The sequence below is a fragment of the Danio aesculapii genome, chromosome 21 (assembly GCF_903798145.1).
Source record: "Danio aesculapii chromosome 21, fDanAes4.1, whole genome shotgun sequence".
In the NCBI taxonomy this organism is placed as follows: domain Eukaryota; kingdom Metazoa; phylum Chordata; class Actinopteri; order Cypriniformes; family Danionidae; genus Danio; species Danio aesculapii.
In genome coordinates, this window is record NC_079455.1 from 22,642,599 (window position 1) to 22,667,002 (window position 24,404).

The 24,404-nt window shown below is 35.2% G+C and overlaps 2 protein-coding genes across 2 annotated transcripts in view; both read left to right on the plus strand.

The window, feature by feature from the left end:
* Window positions 1-1,080: 1,080 nt before the first annotated feature.
* dlat (dihydrolipoamide S-acetyltransferase (E2 component of pyruvate dehydrogenase complex)) lies at window positions 1,081-19,608 on the plus strand. Its single transcript, XM_056446086.1, has 14 exons — window positions 1,081-1,553; window positions 2,725-2,826; window positions 3,072-3,196; window positions 5,661-5,811; window positions 5,959-6,085; window positions 8,257-8,432; window positions 11,051-11,210; window positions 11,331-11,398; window positions 12,845-12,955; window positions 13,033-13,140; window positions 13,232-13,350; window positions 16,361-16,523; window positions 18,224-18,360; window positions 18,453-19,608. Exons 1-14 carry the CDS (start codon window positions 1,272-1,274, stop codon window positions 18,580-18,582), a joined length of 1,959 nt encoding a protein of 652 aa, XP_056302061.1. The 5' UTR covers window positions 1,081-1,271; the 3' UTR covers window positions 18,583-19,608.
* A 1,375-nt stretch (window positions 19,609-20,983) lies between these two features.
* Window positions 20,984-24,404, plus strand: part of rb1 (retinoblastoma 1) — a 51,400-nt gene continuing 47,979 nt past the window's right edge. Inside the window, exons 1-2 of the mRNA XM_056445708.1 lie at window positions 20,984-21,264; window positions 24,222-24,342. Of these exons, the coding sequence (XP_056301683.1) occupies window positions 21,155-21,264; window positions 24,222-24,342 (231 nt within the window). The 5' untranslated portion in view covers window positions 20,984-21,154. The remainder of the gene's footprint in view (window positions 21,265-24,221; window positions 24,343-24,404) is intronic.

A 24,404-nucleotide genomic window follows, 5' to 3' on the forward strand; every position in this document is an offset into this window, starting at 1 on the left:
TGACAGGATTTTTCTCCTTTTGTGCAATATATAACATAAAGTTGTACACCGTTAGCACTACTTTAAGTAGAGTCCACTGTATTAATATTTAGTTGAAACTTTTACAACAGAAAAAATAGAAGAAAAGTAATTTGTAGTCCAGGCGACTTCAGTATAGAGGTGTGGACGGTTAAACTGACTCGACGGCAGTTGTACGTCAGCTCTTCACAGTTTACGATACCGGCTTTGACAGCTTGAAGGTTGCCATGTATCTTAAATCTAATCCTCTCTGCAAAAAATGTTCTCGTGAAATATTCCGCCAGTAACGTAAAATTGTAACAAAATAAAATAAATACTATAATTTCTTTATATTGTTTTTGCATATTTAATCTCATGAACTACAGAGGAAAAATTACTTACGATTTTTGTAGTCCACAGGTCTCATGTATGTGGTTCAAAAACAACAATTTCAATCATAAACATAATTATTATAATCTTTTTTTAATTATTTACATTTTTATTATTTAGCTTTTTATCTGAGCAAAATGTATGTATGCATTATATCATGCATGATTTGTAACATGATTTGCATAAGTCCTACCTATTAAATGGCCATAAAGTAACCGTAATTTAAAAACCTCTTTAATACACTGTTTATCAATTTGTTAGAGCTTTTTAAAGTAATTTAATTAATTAGATAAGGTACTATGCTCACTTTTAATATGTATTTTACTTAGTGCAGGCATAATACATATGCTTCTGCTGTTTAATTTTTTACAGCAATACTATTTTACACATTTTTACATTTTATTTTCACAAAAGCTTTTTCAAAAAATTAACTCTTGCACTTAATAGACTTTCGATGTATATAAGTTAATTTACAACAGTTTTCAGGAATGAACACTGAATGGACGTCTAAGTTTAACCTATATAAAATGTTTATTAATATACACAATCTTTGTAGCTCTGCTCAGTCAAAAAATAATAATAACAATTTCAATTTTCAGACAACTGATCATTTCAGAAAAGGTTAAAGATAATTTGATAAGGAGACTTTTGCACATTAAGCTTGTGAATATCTGGCAACCCTAGTGCGTCACCAGGAGGACGAAGCCGAAGGAGAGTGTCGTAAAGTGGGATGTTTTGGAGTGGGGAGGTCATTGGAAAGTGAGGTTGTTCTGTACGTTTTGGGGAGAACAAACCGCCACCGCTACCACAGGTATCAGATATTCTGATGCCAGAGTAGCCTTACTCCAATCCAGCGTAGTTTTACAGAACACATCACGTCCAAAATGTTGCGTTTAGCGCTGCGAGTGCGCCCATCTGCCAGGCTCACCCGGCCCAGTGTCCTCTCGGGCCCTGCTGCTGCTCCTGCTGCCAGTCCTCGACCCGGACCAGTGTCCTGCCATCATCTCAAACGGTACCACTCCAGCGGGCCTGCCCGGATCCGGAGCTCGTGTCACGGTCGGCGAGTCTGCAACAGCATCCTCAGTAACAGATCATGGGTGCTGAGAAGCCAAACGGCCGCTTTCAGTCAGAGCATGAGAGTCTACAGCCTGCCGCCGCATCAGAAGGTGAGCTGAGATCAGATCATTCATGTTATTATGTGTATTGCTTTCTTTCTCTGGACCATAAAACGAAAAAAATAGTGGAGACGACGTTCAATTACATAGCATTTTTATATTGAAAGTGAACAGTGGCCTTCATTTTGTTTTTTGTCCTTATATTTATATGTCAGCTGTTTTGTGTTCTATAGAAGGGAAAAAAGTACATATCATGTGGTTTTAGAAGAAGGATGAGGATACAAGTACCTACATTGTACCTTTTAAGTGTTCCTTGTGTGGTTTTTGTGTTGGTGTCACCTTCAAGATGTTCAAGCAGTTCTGCAGTTATAAATATGTCATGAATTCTTTGGGCTGCCAGAGGTCCATACATCCATTAATGTTGACATACCTACAGTACAGACCTAACTATATGAAACAGAGTTGAGCAGAGTTTCTTATATTTCTTTAAATAGTCTAATTATTAACCCTCAGTATGTGTTGTAATGAAACTGTAGCCACATTCATGGACTTGTAAGATTTTATTGTCATTTTTGAGGCCTGAATAGACATGAGAAATATCAGTACAGAGCATATTACAGTGTCAAAAGATGTGTGAAATAATATTTAAATACACCGTTTAGTCTAACAGATGTTTTAGTAAAAAATAAACTTTATCAATGAATATTTAATTTGACCTTCATTTATTTAAATATATAAAATAATAGATGATCATTCGCTCAAAAAGGATTTTGCTGCTTGTTCAAAGTGCTTATTTAAAATGAGCTGAAACAACACAATTCTTAAGATTTTTTGTGGGACGGCTTAACTGTTTTATATTCGATCCACTTAAATTTGTAAAAACGATTACATTAACTTAATTGATTTGTGTTGGGACAACAGGAAGGAATTGTGTGGAATCCAGGATTTTTTACAGTGTATTAAATATTAATCTATTTTAACTGATTAAACAACAGTTTATTTAGCTTGACAAACAAATAAATCTAGTGATTTAAAGGATATTGGCAATACCTAAAGATTACAATCAGTAGTTTGTAGCAGTACTGTGATCCTTGAATAGAGTTGTTCAAAATGCATCAAAACATTAACATTTCTCTAGTTGCGTATAATGCTTTATGGAAAGAACTTCTGTTCATTCATGCTGAAAGTTCGACTTTGTTTAACCAAATTTATTATCTTACAGGTGGAACTACCTGCTTTGTCCCCCACAATGCAGATGGGCACTATTGCTCGCTGGGAGAAGAAGGAAGGTGACAAAATCAATGAGGGAGATTTGATTGCTGAGGTGAGACACATTCAGGGTTTTAATAATAAGACGCCACAGTCTGCTTCTGTCAGTATTCAGTGTTCAATATTACACTATGCTTTAATACTGATGGCTAAAGTAGGCAAGTAATAGCAGAACACAAGCTGATGTTTTGAAAAGTAATGCACACCCAATACACAGGGTGAAGCCTCTGTCAACCAGTCAGAATCAAGCTTTATGGTATAGCTCCGACTATAATTTCAATTGTGTTTTGATTTGGTCAGGTTGAAACAGACAAGGCTACAGTTGGATTTGAAATTCTGGAAGAGTGCTATCTAGCCAAGATCCTGGTTGCAGAGGGTACAAGAGATGTGCCCATTGGAGCGGTCATTTGTATTACTGTTGACAAGTAAGTACAGGTTTTATTTGCAGTGCAAAGATATGCTTCATATATATATATATATATATATATATATATATATATATATATATATATATATATATATACACATACACATACAGTTGAAGTCAGAATTATTAGCCCCTCTTTGATTTTTTTTTCTTTAACAGAGCAAGGAAAAGTTCACAGTATGTCTGATAATATTTGTTCTTCTGGAGAAAGTCTTATTTGTTTTATTTCCAGATTGAATAAAAGCAGTTTTACATTTTTTTAAAAACATTTTAAGGTCAAAATTATTAGCCCCTTTAAGCAAATTTTTTTTTGATAATCTACAGAACGAACCATCATTATACAATATCTTGCCTAATAACCCTAAACTGCCTAATTAACCTAGTTAAGCCTTTAAATGTCACTTTTTCAGCTGTAAAATAATATCTAGTCAAATTTCATTTACTGTCATTATGGCAAAGATAAAATTAATCCGTTATTAGAAATGAGTTTTTAAAACTATTATGTTTAGAAATGTGTTGAAAAAATCTGCCCTCCATTAAACAGAAAATGGGGAAAAAATAAATGGTGGGCTAATAATTCAGGGGGGCTACTAATTCTGACTTCAACTGTATATAAATATAATGTTTGTGAGCATCTGTCAGGCTACTTTGTTTGGTGCGTTCCTTATGTTGCTTCCTGTTGGGGTACTTTCAGAGGAAGATTTCCCGATTTGGGATGTAGAATCGCTGTTGGCTGTCACTGAATGAGAGCTCTCTGATTGGCTGTTCAGTTATGAATCTGAGCATGAGAACAAAAACAAGTGATGAAACTAAGCAAACGATGCATGCCTTAAGGGAACACAAAGAAGCCGGCTGTCAGTTTGTCATATTCATCAAATATTTGCAAACAATAAGGATTATCAAATATATTTACACAAACAAATCCCTCAGTAGAATGTGAGAAGTGCTGTGAAAATACATAAACACTGCTTTGTTTATGGTTTGTATCTTCACAGCACTGGTTCCACTTTCCCTTTGTGGAATGAAAATAAAGGCTACTGTCACCTGCAGGTATGGGTAGATACATGCTTTTATGCAGGTGAAGAGCACACATTTTTGTTTCAGTCTGCTGTCTTCTGTTTTTTGTTCTTTTTGGTCCAGACTGTCCAGAATAGTCTTTTTTTTTCACCACTAGTTTTTCGATGTCAGTATCAGTACTGATATGAAAATCTAAAGCTTGCAGTTTGTCACTTTCACCTAAATGGATCAATGATTTTTTGACATACTTCAGTAGATGATTTGTCAAATCATCTGACCAATCAAATGCTCTATAGTATCTGACATGTCCCACCCTCATCAAGACGCTTCTCATATGCTTTTTAATTAACGCACTTGAGCTCAACACTTTCACTGGCAGAGCTGTAATTAGACTAAATAAAAATGCTATTGGCTGTTTTTTATAAAGGAGCGGAGCTACTAAGTCTCGCCCTGTCTTCATGTTTCAGATTACATCAAATTTCAAATAAAAAATTGCACATTTCAAAGCACTTCACGGGACCTTTAATCTTTTTTTTTCAAGCGCATCTCTTGTGACCACTTGTGTTTGAATTTAATAAAGACCTTTTTCCTCTTATTTCATCATTCTCTATATCACTTTCAATCGAGATCTTAATGGGTTGCTTTTTACCTCCAGTGTTGTGTTCATATTTATGATTGATTATTTATGTAGCACAGTGGTCTTGCAAGACAGAAAAAAAATTCATTCTATTTTGTCCACATGTAACAAACCCATGGTATGTAGTTATGAGTGAAAACACAATCAAATGGAAGATTATGGATGGGATGTTTTTAATCAGAGTCTGTATTTAATCTGAACAGTTAAGTGTGTATATCTTTTTTAGACAAACACATCACATAAAGATCAATTATAAGAGGGTAGATGGCCATTGTGGCCATTTAAACACATTTGTCCTTGTGAGTGTGTACATTACTAAAACAATCTCTGCACAATCAAATGCATTTTAGGTAGAAGTGGGTGAAACTGAACAAGCACAAAGTGCTTTTGACCAGTTTATTCAGCATTTCTGTTGTCATTTGTTTACCTGAATTTAGTGTTGTTCACTTGTAATCAGATGAATAAAAACACATGTTAATACCAGGTGTAAACAGGGAAAGAATGTCTTTAAAATGTTTTCACAATTGACCTGATTTCAGTTATGCTGAAACTGAAAATTTGAGTTATAATGAGATTATGTGTTTATACCTAAATGACATTGTGTTGATCTTGGAATTTTTGAAAGCAGAAATACAAACATGCAATGAAGAAAAAAAAAACAAGAAAAAACAAGACCAATTTAAAATGGTCAAATTCAACTGTAAACTGAAACTTCTCTTAATCTTTTTTACATGGCTGTATGTCTGATATAGGAGGTGTTATGTGTAAAATTGATGTGATGGATTAATGTGCATCCTCTGTCCTTCAGACCTGAGCTCATCTCATCATTCAAGGACTTTACATTGGATAAAATCGCTAGCTCCGCCCCTGCTGCTGCAGCCCCTCCCCCTCCAGCCACACCCACTGCTGCTCCTTCAGCCCCACAAGTACCTGGAAGCTCCTACCCGCCTCATATGAAGGTATGACACCCGGATGACTATCAAAGTGACTGCATACTCCATTACTAATTCAGAAGTAAAACCACTTGGGATATGTGCCAGTCTACCCCATATGCAAGCATAATATTGCATGCCTTCATTAATTTCCTGTTTTTTTGCTTTCTTTAGGTGCTTCTTCCAGCTCTCTCCCCCACCATGACTATGGGCACCGTGCAGCGCTGGGAGAAGAAAGTGGGTGAGAAGCTGAGCGAGGGAGACCTGCTGGCTGAAATCGAGACCGATAAGGCAACAATCGGTAAATTATTTCATTTATTTTGAGTAAAAATTATTATAGTAATAATTTCTGCATCCCTGTCTGCACCAAGCGGCAACCTCCCCAGCTCTCCCTCGTGAAGCTAATATGGAAGTAACTCAAACTGCAATTCATCGAAATTCCTTTAGGCCTGGCTCCATAATAGAGCACATTTCTATTGACCCCACTTTTAAAAAGGTGTTTACAGCCTGGCACAAAGAACGATTCTGGTTCATATAGCTAATATTACCCATCATGACAACTGTGAGGGGGTGAATTTTTTTTATAACTCATCCGTTTCCTTTATATTAGGTTTTATTAAGTTTGCATAATTAAAGGCGTGGCCACTTGAGGGACAGCTAGGTCGCGCTGGTTGCCATCAGGTCACCTCAGCTGATTCTGGCTGATTAGCCGCTGAGCTCGGCATATACCTCGTATTTTAGTTTGTTCATGTGGCTTTACACAGTCAATTGCTTTTTTGGAATTATATCATGGCCTCCATTTTCCAGGTGAGTGAAATTATACTTGTATACCTTCTCTATAAATGTGTTTGTTTTATTTAAGGTCATTTATCATTTATATTTTTCTTTTGAATTGAATGAATTATAAAAGTCATCTGAAACCCATGTGATCAGAACACAAACGAGTCAAAGGTAGTGAAGTATTAAGCGTTTCTCCCAAAGAAATGCTTGCAGGCGTCTGTAGCTCCGCTCACCTCCGCCTCTTTGCCCTTATTTGGTTACCCCCGGTAACCACACCTACGCCCACACCCACTTGTAGCTTCTTTTACGCTCTTCAGAAACATATGGGTGACGTCACGGATACTAAGTCCATATCTTTTATAGTCTATGGTCTGCACAGACACATTAAAGGAATTTTTATTGTCCAGTCATTTTTGGCAATTAAAGTATTATTTTGTTTTTATTTATTTATTTGTCTTTATACATTTGTTTATTTATTTATCTGCTTTATTTCTTTTAATTCTTAATTTCCCTCTATCTAGTTTCTATTTTCTCTTGTTTTTTCTTATTTTGTAGTTGTTATTGTTTTTGTTTTTCTTAAAACAAATTTTTTTTTATTAAAACTATTGTTTTCTATTATTTTGATTTAATAAATATTTAATTTCATTTACATTTAGTCCCTTTTTATATACACAAACACACACATCTTCCTTTTTTTGTAATTTGTTTCTTTTACAAAGATTATGTATGTATCTAACATAGGCGAATCGGTGGCGCAGTGGGTAGCGCGTTCGCCTCATAGCAAGAAGGTCACTGGTTCGAGCCTCGGCTGGGTCAGTTGGCGTTTCTGTGTGTAGTTTGCATGTTCTCCCCGTGTTCGCGTCGGTTTCCTCCGGGTGCTCTGGTTTCCCCCACAGTCCAAAGACATGGTATTGACCTTATTCTTCAATGCAGAACTGCGCTCGTTTTTGCGATGTTTTAGAACTTCAGATTCAGTTGCCTTTAGGAGAAATGACGAGGAATAATAAACCGCAAAAAAACGGTCAAACTACCTGCTCTATAAAACAAGTGTTTGCATGACTATACATAAAAAGGAGAATGTTATTATAAGAAAACATTAGTTTGCAATATCAAGCAGCAGAACAAGCTGTTTTTAACGTCTAAAAATGAATGCAAGTAAATGAGATCTGAAGTCTGGAGCCAAAAAGATTCAAATGGCCCACTCGTATGTAAAGATTAAGGTGAATAGGTGAATTGGGTATGCTAAAATTGACCGTAGTGTATGGATGTTTCCCAGTGATGGGTTGCGGCTGGAAGGGTATCTGCTGCGTAAAACATATGATGGATAAATTGGCGGTTCATTCCACTGTGGCAACCCCAGATTACTAAAGGGACTAATCCGAAAAGAAAATGAATGAATGAATGAATAGAGATATACACTTTTTTTTACACCCTCTCTTTACATACTAGCATATTAAACCTATTTGTGTGTGTGCTTGGTTTCTATAGATTACATTTATGGGGTCATATATTTTTTTATTAATATTTGTTTTTGTTTTAATGTACTTTTCAATATTAACAACAACATTACTAATCCCAAAATTTTTATTGGAAATGCGTAAACCAGTGTTTAAGGAATATGCAGTTTGTGTACGATTGGATATTGCACTCTCCCTTAACACAGTGTAATCATTTCCTCCTGTGCTTTTTCAGGTTTTGAGGTTCAGGAGGAAGGCTACCTGGCCAAGATCATGATTTCTGAGGGCACCAGAGATGTTCCTCTCGGCACTCCTCTCTGCGTTATCGTGGAAAAGGAATCGGACATTAGTGCATTTGCAGACTATGTAGAGACAGGGGTTGCTGCAAGCCCACCTCCCGCTCCCACACCGGTAATGATTTCTGTCATCTCCATTATTACTACACTTAAAGGTCCCATAAAGTGCTTTGAAATGTGCAATTTTATTCAATGTTTTACGTAATCTCAACCAAAACATGAAGAGAGGGTGGAATATAGAGTAGCTCCTCCCCTTTTCAAAAACATCCAATAGCATTTTGTTTTATCACTGTTCTGCCAGAGAGAGTGGTTGAGCTCAAGCGCATCAAATGTGAAGCGTCTTGAAGGGGGGGCAGGACATGTCAGATACTAGAGAGCATCTGAGCGGTCACGAGTTGATGAGAAAATGAAGTATGAGGTGACGTGAATAAAACCGTTGACCGATTTAGGTGGAAGTGACAAACTAGCTTTACATGTTTATATCAGTTTTGTATCTTCTAAACGCGAATTTTGGAGCACACAGTACAAATATTTATACTAACATCTAAAACACTTGATTTTAATTTAATGGGCACCTTTAACGCTATTATTCTAGATATATTATTCCCTCATGAATAAAAATTCACTCACCCTTAACTGGTTCACTTCATTGAACCATTGAGTTTCTTTTTGTCATTGTTTTTGAACAAAGCAGAAGATATTTTGAAGAATGTTGAAAGCCATCAGCCATTAACATCAATAGTAGGGGCAAAAATACTATGGAAAGTGTTAAATAAATCTCTACTTTTGTGTTCAACAGAAAAAGAACCAGTGTGCAACAAGTGAAGGGGGAGTATATGATGACAGTTTTTATTATTAGGTGAACTATCCCTTTAATAGCTGTCATTTATTAATCACCGTGAATTGCAACCTCTTTTTTATTGACATGAACATCATGTCGTGATGTGATGTAATACATTTTATAGGTCACTGTGATTAAAATCAAGGTCTAGTTTTTTTACTGCCATTGTAATATCTTTGTAATATCTGCAAGAGTTTGATGAAATGACTACAAGTGAAAGGTGACTTTGCAATATTTGTGGTGTTTTGCAATACTGAAATCATGCCAGTTTTGTGGGTGTGGGGGTGTCAGAAATAGACTACAACAAATCACAGTCAGTTGTGGTATGCACAGGATATGTACTAACAAGATATGAAGATTTTATTTTTAATTAGATGTCTGAGTGTGTCCGCACACCAACATTGGTTATAACTTCAAAGTCACAGCTCCAATAACAAGCATGTGCTCTAATGCCTATCTTAAAAAGGATATTAATTTGAATCTTTAACCTAAACAAAAATAAATCATTTTAGAAGGTGGAATACATAAAGTTATGTGAGAAAAAAATAGGACACCCTATTAAATTTGTAGTTTTCCCTATCAGGACGTAATTAAAAATGATATGGTCCTTCGCTATAGAATCAATTTTCGCCAAAAGTATCTCAGTCGTGGAATGAAAAATAATATGCATACATCAAAATATAGAAAACACGTGTAATATTTTAACACAGAAAAGAAACAACATGGTCAAGTGAGAATGAACGTGAATTAAAAATAATAACAAGTTTCAAATTACATTGGAAAAGCTGAAACCTGAATTCAAAGTTTTTCGAATTTCAAAATAAACATTTTCCAGCTCATATTTTAATTGTTTGTCTTTTGCCCTCCACTCTCGTTTCCACATCCTGTGCTTGCGCTTCTGGAGTTTTTTGTTTTGTTTTTGCACAGCACTCGCCAAAGCATTTCAGTCAGGTTGAGTTCTGGGCTTTGACTGGAACCATTGCAATTTTTTTTGTTTTCCATTCCAGCTGTTCTGTTGTAAATTTGCTGTTGTGCTTGGATCATAGTAGGCTTGTGCGGTATCCAAATTTTCAAACCTCCTCCCTGTTTTATCTTGGTATCCGGTATCACGGTGCATAATAAAAAAAATTATAATGTAAGGCACAGATAGCGTTAGCAAACTGTTGGCTTGTGCCTAAACTAGTCAGAAACTGAATACCGTATATGCGACCTTAGGTTTGCGGTCACCTGTTTGTCTTGTTCATATTAGAAATCTGCGCGGGACGTTCACACGCATACACACACATAGACAGCGCCAAACCAGCAACACACAGCATCACGTTCTCTCTTTCATTCACACATATATATATACACACACACACACATAGACAGCAGTGCATTCCGAAATTTCAGAATAAAGCGCGGGAGCGGTCGGTAACTCTGGTGTAATTTGCGTGCATGCTCGCTCACTCGGGAGTTACACCAGAGTTACGGACTGCTCCTGCGCTTTATTCAGAAATTTATTCCCGCACCGCAACAAATCTGGTCGGGTCCTGCGACCTCCAATTCGTATTTACCACGTATCCCTTCTTGTTCGGTCAAAACCCGAAATACTGCCAAACTGCAGAGGTTGTGTTCTTTTTCGAGAACAGGTCACTTTGTGCGCGACTCGCCATCTTACCTCACCTCTCTCTCTCTCCTCCACACTGTCCCGTGATGACAATCACGCATACGCATTTTTAGGCATTACATAAATAATATTTAATACTTGTCTCCTATTTAAGTGCATTGTTTTTTATGACGGTATAACAGTATTGAAACTGACACGTTGCTATTTTTAGATCCCGCAGTATTCCGTATTACCGCCCAAGCCTAGATCATAGTCGAATTTTAAAATGTACTTTACTTTTCAGGTGGCCACTCCACCACCAGCAGCAGCTCCAGCAGCTCCCATCCCAACCCCTGCTGCAGCTCCTGCCGCTCCTGCTGCTGCTAGGAAGGGAAGGGTGTTTGCCAGTCCCTTAGCCAAGAAACTGGCGGCTGAGAAAGGAGTTGACATCACTCAAGTCACTGGTAGGAGATTTGAGGGTTTCATTCGCAAGAGAGACTAGTTTATATTGGCTCAGTTTTTCCTTGTATTGTTTATTGTGTTGCATTGACTGAATTGAGGATTTTCTGCTCTTGTTTCTACAGGAACTGGACCAGATGGCAGAGTCACCAAGAAAGATATTGACAGTTTTGTTCCACCTAAGCTCACTCCTGTAAGCCATTACATTTGCAAACAGCCTAGCTTTGTTTTCACTTTTCAACACACCTTTTTGCAGAATTCCTTTCTATTATTCCTGCCAGTGCTTACTTTTAACCAGGGCTATTTATTAAGAAACTCAAAAGCCATTCAAAACCTTTTTGTTAATTAAAATATTTAAAAAGGATTATAAAATAAGCTAATTAGATAATAGACACAAGATCACATAAGGACTTGTTTTATGAGATCTTTTTTTCCTCCTATTTTTATTTGTTGATTATTTTATTGAATGTACGCAACTTTTGTTGTAAATGTCCAGCACAGATCTTGCCATCAAAATAAATAACCTCAGCTGCTGGCATGATTTTAATATCAAACCAACTTATGCTACCCGAATATAAGAAATGTAGAATATATTGTTAGATTTGATTATTTGTTCAACTGCCACTAAGTTTACCACACTTGGTGTTTCTGCAAACATAATTCTCCCCAAATCAAAATACAAATGCAAATTAAGTCTGTATATTCTTCCAGTGCATTAAAGTTTTATGAGCAAAAATCAAACTCAATCTTTAAAAAAAAAAACTATTGCCGACTACAAAAATGTCTATTTTCACTTAACCTGTCCTTTAATATTAAATATTGGTCAATCAAATATATTATTATGTAACCCCCTGGAATCAGGGTATCCGCGAAGTCTTAAAATGTCTTAAATCTCAACTGCTAAATTTTAGACCTTAAAAAGTCTTAAATTTACTGAAACATTGTGTTGCAGGTCTTAAATCTTTTTTAATAGGACTTAATTTTCCTTTGGTCATGTATAGCTCAGCAATCTGGCCATTAACACCCAATCTCAATAAAACTTTTTATAACTTTATTAACATAATGTTTTAATTACTTGCCTTACAGTAACATTTGTTTAAAAGTTCTCCATTTATTTACTGCTGAAGATGCTGACCTAACCTATATTTTTAATCATTCAATTATTATGATTGTATTAATAAATGTATTATACTTTTTTAATGGGGCAAGTAAAAATATTTTCCAACTGGGACATTCAAAAAAGTCTTTAGTATTTAGCCCTGCAAAAGTCTAAAGTTTCAGTCATAATGGTCTTAAAAAGGTCTTTAAAAGTCTTAATTTTAACTTGGTGAAACCTGCAAAATCCCTGGGAATAGAGTAATAATCATTTCATAAAATTATTGTAACAGATAACACTGATGGACTTTATTGTATAGTTTAAAACATTAGTTTAGATATTTTTTTCTTATTTTAAAAATGATGACATACTTGCCCTGCCTACATATCCAAATTAATCCATAACAAAACCTATAAAATTGATATCAAATTGTGAATTGTGTCTCAATACTTAGCCTTAGTGCTTTTTTATTGTTATAAAAAATGAAGTTTACAAGTAATTTTTTCATTTCTTCTTCTCCAAAACATTACTTCCTGCCACCAGGCTGCAGCTGCTGCCCCGTCTGCACCCACACCCAGCCCTCCTGCTGCCCCTGCTTACGCTGCTGTACCTACGGGAACCTTCACCGATGTCCCTATCAGCAACATCCGCAAAGTATGTCCACTGACCACACAGACCACTTTGTATTCTCTGTGAATACAGTGCTCTGATTTCCTGCCATGCTTCTGTAGGTGATCGCCCAGAGGTTGATGCAGTCAAAACAGACTATTCCTCACTATTATCTGTCTATCGATGTCAACATGGACCAAGTTCTTGAACTCAGAAAAGAACTCAATGCTGTGAGTTGACTCGGTTTGCACGATCATGTTGTGGTAGTAAGCTCATCATTAGTTTTCCTCATTTGAAACTGTACCTTCTCCCTATGATCAGGAGGTGAAAGCTGAAAACATCAAACTCTCGGTCAATGACTTCATCATCAAGGCCTCGGCTCTAGCCTGTTTAAAGGTGCCTGAGGCCAATTCCTCTTGGATGGACACAGTCATCAGACAGTGAGTGCACTCCCATTCATTACAACACAGTGGAGTATAAATATCTTGTTTTGGTTTGGTGTTTCACTTCTGGGCGGCCTTTTGGGGCTGTTTGATTGGATTTAACCACATGAGCATTTGCAATGCAAAAGTAATTGAATCAAATGTGTTTTAAATAGAGCTGCACGATATTAGAAAAATCTAACATTGCAATATTTTTTTATTCTGCGATTATATATTGCGACATGAATACAATTTCACCAGATTACTTAAATATCTCTATTTGGAAAGAATTTATCATTTTAGATTGGGATGATTCTGTAAGTGAGTGCATCTGCAAAAAATGTCATTAAAAACAATTCAAATGCAGGGTGTCCGCAGGGTCTTAAAAAGTATTAAATGTTGATACATCAATATAGAGACATTTAAGGCCCTTAAAAGTATTAATAAATCCTAAATGCTATTTTGCAAGGTATTAAATTTGATATAATATTTGATTATGCAATGTATGGTTGTATGCTAAAATGTGCCTGAATTAAATCTGCGAATATCCAGCTGCTGTGTAGTTTATGAAATCAATAAAATCCTGCTAGGTTTGACATCCTGCTGCTTTGTTTACTGCAGTAGCCAAGGGATCACCATTATTTCTGCAGCTCTATAGTTGCCAACCTGCTGAATTAGCTAGATTTGATAGATTTGGTTTGAGTATATGAATAATGGTTTAGTTTTGGATTAGTTTCTTACATTAATATTTAATAAATGTACTGTAAGTTGTAATCTTGCCAGTGTTTCCAATTGAATCCTAAAATGGTTATAAGGTCTTAAAATGTATGGAAAAAGTCTTAAAAAAAGAAAAGGTCTTAAAAGGTATTGAATTTTACTCTTTGTTTTCCATAGACTCTTAACATTATTCAGGTATACAGTAACTGAATAATCAAATGTAAAATAATACTGCGTTGTCTTCTTTGTATAAACAGTTTGATAAAATTAATAATTATTAAAGTTTTTGGTCTGAATGCTTTTAAAGTCCTCACACAGTCACAGGCCTCAAAAACACTTGAAAATGATCAGTTATAATCCAGACTCAATATTGCATATGTTTGTGATGCGACTATGGACCCTTTTTACATTTCCAGGTTTCTCAGTAGCGGAAGGCGTCATGGTTGGGTAAACTTAGAGTGCAGTGATTGGGAGAGTACAACAAATATTTTTTTACAATCTACTGAAAACTCCACCATGGTGTTATCAAGACTTTCAGAAAAAGGAAAAAAAATGTGTGATAACCACAGCCGGAGGAGAGAATAACGTCAAATTTACTGTCCCGTCCCCATAGATGCTTCATTAGAAACACCTCACATAAGCGGTAATTCGTTTTTTTATAATTTTGTAATAAGACAATATAAAATATTCATAAATGCATATAAACATTCATACTTAAAAAAAAATATTAAAAACTTTTAAGGGTTTATGATTATGATGACTGTTAAACTCATCATAAAAGTCTTGTGAAAGTGGTCCATTGCAAATTATCACATTGCCATATTGAAGCTGAAAGATATATTGTGCAGCTCTAGTTTCAAATAAGGTTGTCAAAAGTATCAAGTTTGGTACTGAAATGTTAAAAACGTCCAGTTCCCTCTAACATGAGCGCTGTTGAGGGAATTCTTAACTCTTTCCCTACCAGCAATGATTTTTTTTGTAGTTAGTTGCCAACTACTGCCAGCATTTTTGATGATTTTCACCTAAATTTGACATCCCTAAGACTTTTTCAGCTAGGAATAAATGACCATATTAAATATAGCAAAATAAAGACCCAACCCTCTGCTTTCAAACAATAAAAGAATCTTATTTTATCTTCATGTGTTCATGTTTTATACCCACTTAAATGCAGTTAGGTTTAGTGAAAAAGTAACATTTATTACAAATAACGTTATAAAAAAAAGCTTTTTTCTAAAAGTAGTGCATTTTTAAGATGTCTAGTTTATAATAACAACCACACACACACACACACACACACACACACACACACACACACTGTACCTACATACACATACATTTATTCACGCACACATACTGTATGCACACAAGTGTGTATGTTTGTATATACATACATACTGTGCACACACATGCAAATAAACACACACACATATGATCTACTGACCAGCGTGGCTTTCAAATGCTCCAGTGTTCGTGTGTCTGTGTTTGCACTTGGTAAACAGCGTTAAAGAGAGGTAAATCTATGACCTTTATGGCCAATCATAATCATATCTGTTGAGCACGTTAACACAATGACTAATCAGCTGTGTTTAAGAACATACTCAAGAGCATTCAAATGTTAGCAGAAATGGACGTTTTTTTTTAATTTCAGTACTGTTTTTTTTCTGAAGTCGATTCTTTTGACAACCCTAGTTTCAATCTACTTTTGAAGGTGGTCAAAACAAGTTAGATCTTGTTTTAGTTTTAGTTAAAAGTAGGGTTGGGCAATTAATCAAAGGAGATTTTCACGCACATTTTGTCAGTGAAGTTGGTTATAGAGAACCTCTTGCATGCGCTGTCAGGTGAAACAGTGTTTACTACACAGAGTTCACTGATAAGCCATGTGAAATAATGTTTAAAATCGAAATCATTTTAATCGATTATGAAATTGTGATAATAGACAGCAGTTTGGGTAGCTGCTCAATGAACTGCACTTAAATACCACATTTAATAACATGTTTTTACTCGCTTCATAACGTCAGTCAAGTGAAATGTGAAATCATTTCTTCTGTCAGATGATTCTGTAGTCGTGTGATTATTAGTCACGCTGAATCAATGAAAGCAGTTAAAAAGAGGTTATTTTGAAGAAAGCTGAAAACCTGTAACTGTTGACTTCCATAGTAGGAAAAACAGACAAGTAATTTGTTACAGTTTTCCAACATTCTTCAAAATATCTTCTTTTGTGTTTAACAGAAGAAAGAAACTCATAAAGGTTTGAAACGTAAAGAACTATCAGTTTAATACATGTAAATAATGTTTTTTTCTCTCTTCACAGAAATCACGTGGTGGATGTTAGTGTGGCGGTCAGCACGCCTGTGGGTCTCATCACTCCCATTGTATTTAATGCTCATATTAAGGGCCTTGCAAATATCAGCAAAGACGTCTCCGCATTAGCTGCTAAAGCACGAGATGGGAAACTACAACCACATGAATTCCAGGTAAGAATTTTGGGTATTTCTAGGATACCAAAAATAACTTGCGCTGTTTTTCATACTGTATTTATTATGCATATACTGCATTTTCTATAATAAAGAAAATGTGCTTATTATTAGTATTTTAAATTTGAATAAAATTAAAAAAAAAAAAAAAAAAAAAATATATATATATATATATATATATATATATATATATATATATATATATATATATATATATATATATATATATATATATAGTTTTTTTTCATACATTAAAATGTTTCTTATTTCAAATAATAATTCCCATACATTTTTTTACCACAAAAACAACAAACACTAAAAATCATTCACTACAACCACAGTTTACATAACAAGAAAATCTTTTCATGTATATTTAGAACATAAATGGCTATTTAAAGATGTCTGTTCACCCCCAGAAATACTAACTTATTATTTTAAATCTATATTTTGCCGCCACTATCTTCAGACCACTGGGTTTTACCCATTTGTCAGCACAGCAAGAAGTTTTTAGTCAGGTCAGAATTATTATGATGTTTAATTTTTACATAAATATATCTGTCAGACAGAATGACAGTGGAACAATATTTCACCCATATTTTCATTTCCAAAAAGTTAATTGAAACATTAACATGAACATTTCTTCCCTTCACTTTGTGTGTTTCTGTTTCATTTGCAAATTTAATGTCATGTAGACATCAAAATGGAATCTCATGTTTTATTAAAGGTTCCGTGCATTGTTTTGAAATATCCATTTTAATTTGATGTACCTCCTCCACCCCTAAAATAAGCCCCCATAGTGTAGTTCCTCCCCTCTAAGAAAAAACAGCCAAAAGCGTTTTATCACAGCTCTGCCAGTGAGAGTGGATGAGCTCTAGAACATCAAATGAAAAGCAAATGAGAAGCGTGTAAAGTTGAATAAACATGACGTTTATTTAGTAAGCACACTTTATTCTGTTAATTTGCTCCTCTCACACACACAAGACCTCTTCAATCAACATTCACCCGAAAACCCCGCACGCTCCCCTCATTTGTAACCCGGATAACCTCATTTCTGGTGAACAAAGTAGAGAGAGAGAATAACATGTTAACAAAGCGTCTTGAAGGTGGCGGGGTATGTTAGATACTAGAGAGGATTTGATTGGTCACGATTTGATGAGAAACTGTGGATAAAACCTTTGATTCATTTAGGCGGAAGTGACAAACTACAAGCTTTACATGTTTATATCTTCTAAACATGAATTTTGTCACTATTTTGGAGCACACTAGCTTATAGATATTCTGATACTAACATCTACTAAACTATTGTTAATTTCTTGGGACCTTTTAACATATAAAACAAATTTACACTACCATACAAACGTTTGGGGTTAATAAATGTATTTTTTAAAAGAAGTCTGTTACTTTATTAAGGACACATTTTCATTGATTAAAAACACTTAAAGTAATTACAAACAATATTGTAAAAATGTCATTACAGTATAGAATGTTTTTTCATGCTTTAATGTACAAAACATTCAAAGCAAACACCATTTTAGATATGAATGTCTTTTATCATATAAATATCTTATAAGCATTCTTGCTAAATAAATTATATAAATAATACTGACCCCAAACTCCAATATAATGGCTATATTAAGAATAATAATAGAATATGTATAATTATTTTAAATATATATATGTATGAAATATATGTTTTCTAGGGTGGAACCTTCACTATTTCCAATCTGGGCATGTATGGCATCAAGCATTTTTCAGCTATCATTAATCCTCCTCAAGCCTGCATTCTGGCAGTGGGCGGATCAGAAAAGAGACTGCTGCCTGCAGACAACGAAAAAGGGTGAGCAAACCAAACAAAGAGACAATGATCCCTAATAAAGTCTGAACAAATCTGAAATATAAGTCCTCTTCCGTGTTCTGTGTCTCTGATAGGTTTGACGTGGCTAACATGATGTCTGTGACTCTGAGCTGCGATCACCGGGTGGTTGATGGTGCTGTTGGCGCTCAGTGGCTGGCAGAGTTTCGCAAGTTCCTAGAGAAACCGTTTACCATGCTTCTGTGAGCGGGCGCTTTTAAAATGCGTTCCAGCCCATAAAAACAATGGACTGTAAGATTTGGAGAGGTGTCTCGCTCTCTCTCATTGGTTATATGCTCTCCCTGGGAAATCCAACAGGCAGTTCTCTCTCTCTCCACTTTTATTTTTATTTTTCTTCTCACTCTCATACTCCCTATCAAACGCTGTATTTTTACAACATTGCTTCCGTAAGCCTGAAGTAACCTCTCAACCCAAAGTCGTGAGTCATTATTAAGGTCATTTTCTGGAGTTTCAGGGGATAATGGCGGACATAGGGTTTCCGTTTTTGTTTCAGGATGTTGTTACAAGCACCGTAAGTATGTTTGCCGTTTGATCAAAAATAACGATTGTGTCCAAATCTCATGGTTTGGTTAATTACACATTTATTGGCACAATATCCTTTCTGTATGACGAAAAAAGGGATGAAATCTGGAGGTGCGTGTGCCAAATATTATCCGACTACAATTGGAATTTGTTTGCCATGATATTCAGAGGATATTTTTCTTTTCTGTATTGATGCATAGGAGTCGTACATATGGTCTGTCACTCCCTGAGTTTGATATCTAGGGTATAAATGATGTTTTTGCTGACTGTGGAGCAGGGTTTTGATACAGGCAGTTTTATTTATTACATCTCTCACTCCAGACAAAGCACATTAGTGCCTTTGCTCCTGTTTATTATTGCACCTAGGTTTTTCTTTTTAAATGGTGGCATATTTTCAAGTCGTTCTTAAATAACGCACAATTCATGGGGTGAACTGCTGTTATCAATAAACTTATGGAGAAACAAAAGAACAGTTCCCAAATGGAGTGAAACACTAGGCTGGATATATATTTATATCTTGTAGAAAGTAATGGTTTGTTCAAGCTAGGGATGTGTATTGGCATGGTGTCAGTGCCATTTGGACAAACAGGGAGTCAAACTTTTTTCCATGAGGGAAAAATAAGACCAAGATTCCATCAATAATTAATTTGACAAAAAAAGAGAAGGAATAAAGAAAAAAAGAAACTAAAACATGGTATTTTGCCCATTTTATTTTTATATTTTAATGTATGTGACATTTTACAGGTCTTACAGTTATATACAGAGAATCAATTACATTTCAGTACATCTGTAATCGCTTAACAGAGAATATAACATTTCCATAAAGAAAGCCTCATTGCCTGATTTTCAGATAGATAGACAGACAGACATATAGATGGATATACAGAGATTGAGACAGTCAAGATAGATACACGGACAGACAGATAAAGATAGATAGACAGACAGACAGATATATAGATAAACAGACAGACAGACAAAACGACAGATAGATAGAATGATACATGGTAAAGGATAGAACGATAGATAAAATTATAGATAGAACAATAGAGCAATAGATTGAGCGATAGACAGAATGACAGATAGATGTACAGACAGACAAAGATAGAATGACAGATAAAACGATAGAATGATAAATAGACAGACGGATGGATGGATGGAGATAGATAGATAGATAGATAGATAGATAGATAGATAGATAGATAGATAGATAGATAGATAGATAGATAGATAGATAGATAGATAGATAGATAGATAGATAGATAGATAGATAGATAGATATAGACACGTGGGTGGATAGATAGATAGACACGTGGGTGGATAGATAGATAGATAGATAGATAGATAGATAGATAGATAGATAGATAGATAGATAGATAGATAGATAGATAGACACGTGGATGAATGGATAGATAGATAGATAGATAGATAGATAGATAGATAGATAGATAGATAGATAGATAGATAGATAGATAGATAGATAGATAGATAGATAGATAGATAGATAGATAGATAGATAGATAGACAGACACACACGTGGATGGATAGATAGATAGATAGATAGATAGATAGATAGATAGATAGATAGATAGATAGATAGATAGATAGATAGATAGATAGATAGATAGATAGATAGATAGATAGATAGTGTTTTTAAGTTGTATTTGAAGTGTCAGAAAAGTATATGTTCTTATGATCATTTAAAGATGAGTGAAAAGTATTAGGTAATCATAATACGTCATTCTTCAGTCACATGTGAGGAGCATCTGTAGAGTTACTGATAACTTACTAGCTTTTTCGCTTTTGAACCTGATATTCATTTGCAAGTACATTCATTCAGTAGACTAACTGTTACAGGAATCCCAAAATGTACGTTACAGTCTAACATTTTAAAGGTAGAAATACTCTGTTCGCCAATTAGAGCTTAAAAACTAGTGTTTACTGTAGCATTGTATAAAACATGTTGATTCGTTTGTCAGAGATAGTTGTTTTTTATTGTTGAGCGTTGACTGTGCATAACCGGATGTGACGCACACTACAGTGACGGATGTTGCGTCGGTCGATTTTCCCGCGTTTTGACTAGTTGAGGAAATAGCGGAGAGTTGCGGACGCGAACAAGTGATCTCAGACACCGACATTTAACCACTAACCGCAACAACACAAACATCACATCACAACAGAACTCGTGATCGCTCGCTGTGCCGAGAGTGAACGCGCTCTTCTCCACGAGACCCTCGACATGCCGCCGAAGAAGCGCAGCAGCGGGACCCCGCAGAAGAAAGAGCTGAAGGGGAGCCTTAAGAGCCAATCTCCGGACAGCGGCGACAGCGCAGTGCTCAGTCCGGAACGGTGAGCGGAATAGAAAAACAACAACAATGAAATGTGTAGAGGGTGGTGGGGGAGGAAGAGAACGACCCGACGGAATTTGATGACAATTTATGAATGAATACAACTCGAGTCAGACGCCTTCAGAAAACCAGTCCTGCTGTTATGACAGCGTACCGTGTTTTTACCGTAGTAACAGTGTTATAAATGACATAGTCTATAAGAATGTTGGCGCCTGTTTTAGTACTTTTAATAGTTTGGTGTTGTTTTTAAATGCCACAGTTAAGCTGTAGGTACTTCAGAAATAATTTGGTTTATGCTTCTGTTGTTAAACTTGTATTGTACTATTTAACCTTTTCACTAAAATGTCATTCAGACACGTTATAACAATAGTTTATAAACCAAATACCCTTGTCAGGTTAAAAGAGACTGATTTGGGGACATGTTAGAAGACAGTTTCAGGATTAATATGCAGATCAAATATGTTAAAGAATTAATCAATCTCTAGTTTTGTTATTTTAAATCTGAATATTATATATTTGAAAGGTTTTACCCATTTGAGAAAGAAAAACAACTGACTTTTTAAAAAATAAATTCTTATCACTTTTTTAAAATGTCTTTTAAAGGGCACTTTGAGCACTTCTGCTTTTGAAATGAGCAATTCCAGCATTATGGAGGTGACATTTGCAGTAAAAACTTAAAACATAAATTGACAGAGAAAGTATACGTTAAGATTATACTGAAACATCTGTTTATATTTTCCAAAACTACTAACCACAGAGTTATAGGATCAGAAAAATAGCAATCTGTTAATATTTTTTAGATTTTAAATGAGGAAAATAAACATGCGTTATGGATGTGACCAAAAAAAGTCAGTGACTTTACAGTGTACAACACACTTTGTAGACATTCTGTAAATTAAACTGCACAACCCAAAAGAAACAATGCTAATCAAAAGGATAAGAGTCGGCTCTCTATAGAATAACAATTATTTATTTTAGATTTTAGCATTTATAAGGAAAATCCTTGGTTATGGATGTGACATTGTAAAGTTTACGAAGACACTGAAGGGACGTGATGGTGGGGGAAGAAATAAAACAGTGATAGGAAAATATATTTAAGTTTTTGCGTTCCCTCGCAAAACTAGTTCCACAAACACTTCCTGTTTACCTCATATCAACCCTCCCTTTTTTGATGTGATTCTCCTGTATTTTACCATTCAATCCCGCTATTATCCTGTCATTAAGTATTTTCCCATATATCTCCCTTATTTTTAATCTTGAAAGAATGCTGAAATGAATTTAAAAATGTCTGCCTTCACTTTCTTTCCATTAAAGCTGTGCATCGATCATCGCCCTTCATATGCAACCTCTGAATCAGTGAATGCATGTATTAAGCTCTGACTGATCGCAGATCAGCTTCTGTAAAAAAGAAAGGCATTTTTATCTTAATTTCAATGTGCTTTCAAGATGAAAAATATGGGAGAAATAGTAAAAAATACTTAATAATAGAATGATAGAGGGATAGAATGGTAAAATACAGGAGAATCGTGGCAAAAATGGGAGGGTTGACATGTATAAAGTGAACAGGCAATTTTTCGTTTTGTGAGGGAACGCAAAAACTTAAAAATTTATATTTTCCTGTCATATTTTCCCTTTTTTCTCCCATCCAGTTTTTCTTCCACTCATTTTTTCCCCACCATCACGTCCCTTCCGGGTCTCCTTATAAATTGGCACTTGTGTGCCTTTGCTAAATCAAATATAATAGTTTGAAAGCATTGACAGAGACGTATGTATGCTACTGTGAAATACAAACCTATTCAAAAAAATGGTTTCGCTATTTTGGTGAAAACTTTCATTTTTTTCATGCCAAGGTTAACATTAGCGTGGAATTGCTTGTATTATAAATAATAAACATCTTTTCTAGATGTCAATTTAGCACCTTTTCATTGAGCAACAACTCCACAATATGGGAGGTGTAGCATTTGAATTTAGATTTGTGGGACTTAATATCTCACAGTATGGTTTATTTACAAAGTAGTACATGACAGGAAAAGTGTCGTTTCATTTTTTCATAAATATACGCTGTAACTAAATGACTGACCATTTTCAGCTACATTATAAAAATGTATTTTGCAAAAGATGTTTGTAACATCATCTAATTGGCTTTAATCATGGCATCTGCTTTAAATACAATATTTTTGTTGTTTAGTATGAGGTAGGGTTGTCACGATACCATCAATTCAGGCCACGATACTATACCAGTTGAAGTATGATACCAAGTAATATCACAATACTGTGTTAATTCCTAACTCAAATCGACGAAATAAGCAAATTGTCAGAAATACTATATTTTATATGTCATAATACTAAAATTCAATGCAGAATCCCCTTTTTATTAACAATAAGGGAAATTATTTTTGTACAGACTACCTCTGCATTTTTGTATATACTGTGACTCTTTTGTTACCTCAATAATAAAGTAAATTGATCCCGCCATGCACACAGTTAAAGTGAAAGTAAAATATTTAGATTTTTTTGCTGGCACAAATGTTTGAGCATTTTAGTGTCTTTTTCACATGCAGCATATAGTTGAACCGTTAATGACGTTAATTAACTACAGTGGCACTGCCAGTATCACGGTGCTACCCAAGTACAGATTAACTGTGCAACCCTAGTATAAGGGGTTATGTAGTGTCTAAGCTCAATTCATCTTTATTTCTATAGCGCTTTTTACAAAGTAGATTGTGTCAAAGCTGCTTAACATAGTTGAGGTTCTTGTAAATTAAATCTGCTTCAGTTCAGTTGTCAGAGTTGAAGTTTAAGTTCAGTTCATGCAAATGCCACCGCTGAAACCCCAAACACTGAAGAGCAACTCATAATAGCAAAATAGCTGACACTAGTTATTTATGTGTATAAGCAACATTGCATGACCAGCAGCGCCAGTGTGATGACCATGTCTGTCAACTGTTGTTTTTCCAGACACAAGGACAAGGATCCCGAGTTTGTGTTTCTCAGTGAGGAGCTCCAGTCCACCAACACCATCTGTGATCATGCATGGAGAATCTGGGAGAGGGAGATCAGATCGATAGACAAGACAAATGTACACTTTCTTCTGATATCTGCTTTACCACACTTGTCTGTTGGGTTATAAATGTCTAATTA

Bases quoted from the DNA above. Each gene is read 5' to 3' on its own strand.
- dlat (XM_056446086.1), top strand. From the start codon at position 1,272: ATGTTGCGTTTAGCGCTGCGAGTGCGCCCATCTGCCAGGCTCACCCGG. The intron at 2,827-3,071 runs GTGAGACACATT...TGATTTGGTCAG, and splicing joins AGGGAGATTTGATTGCTGAG to GTTGAAACAGACAAGGCTAC. The intron at 11,399-12,844 runs GTAAGCCATTAC...TCCTGCCACCAG, and splicing joins TTCCACCTAAGCTCACTCCT to GCTGCAGCTGCTGCCCCGTC.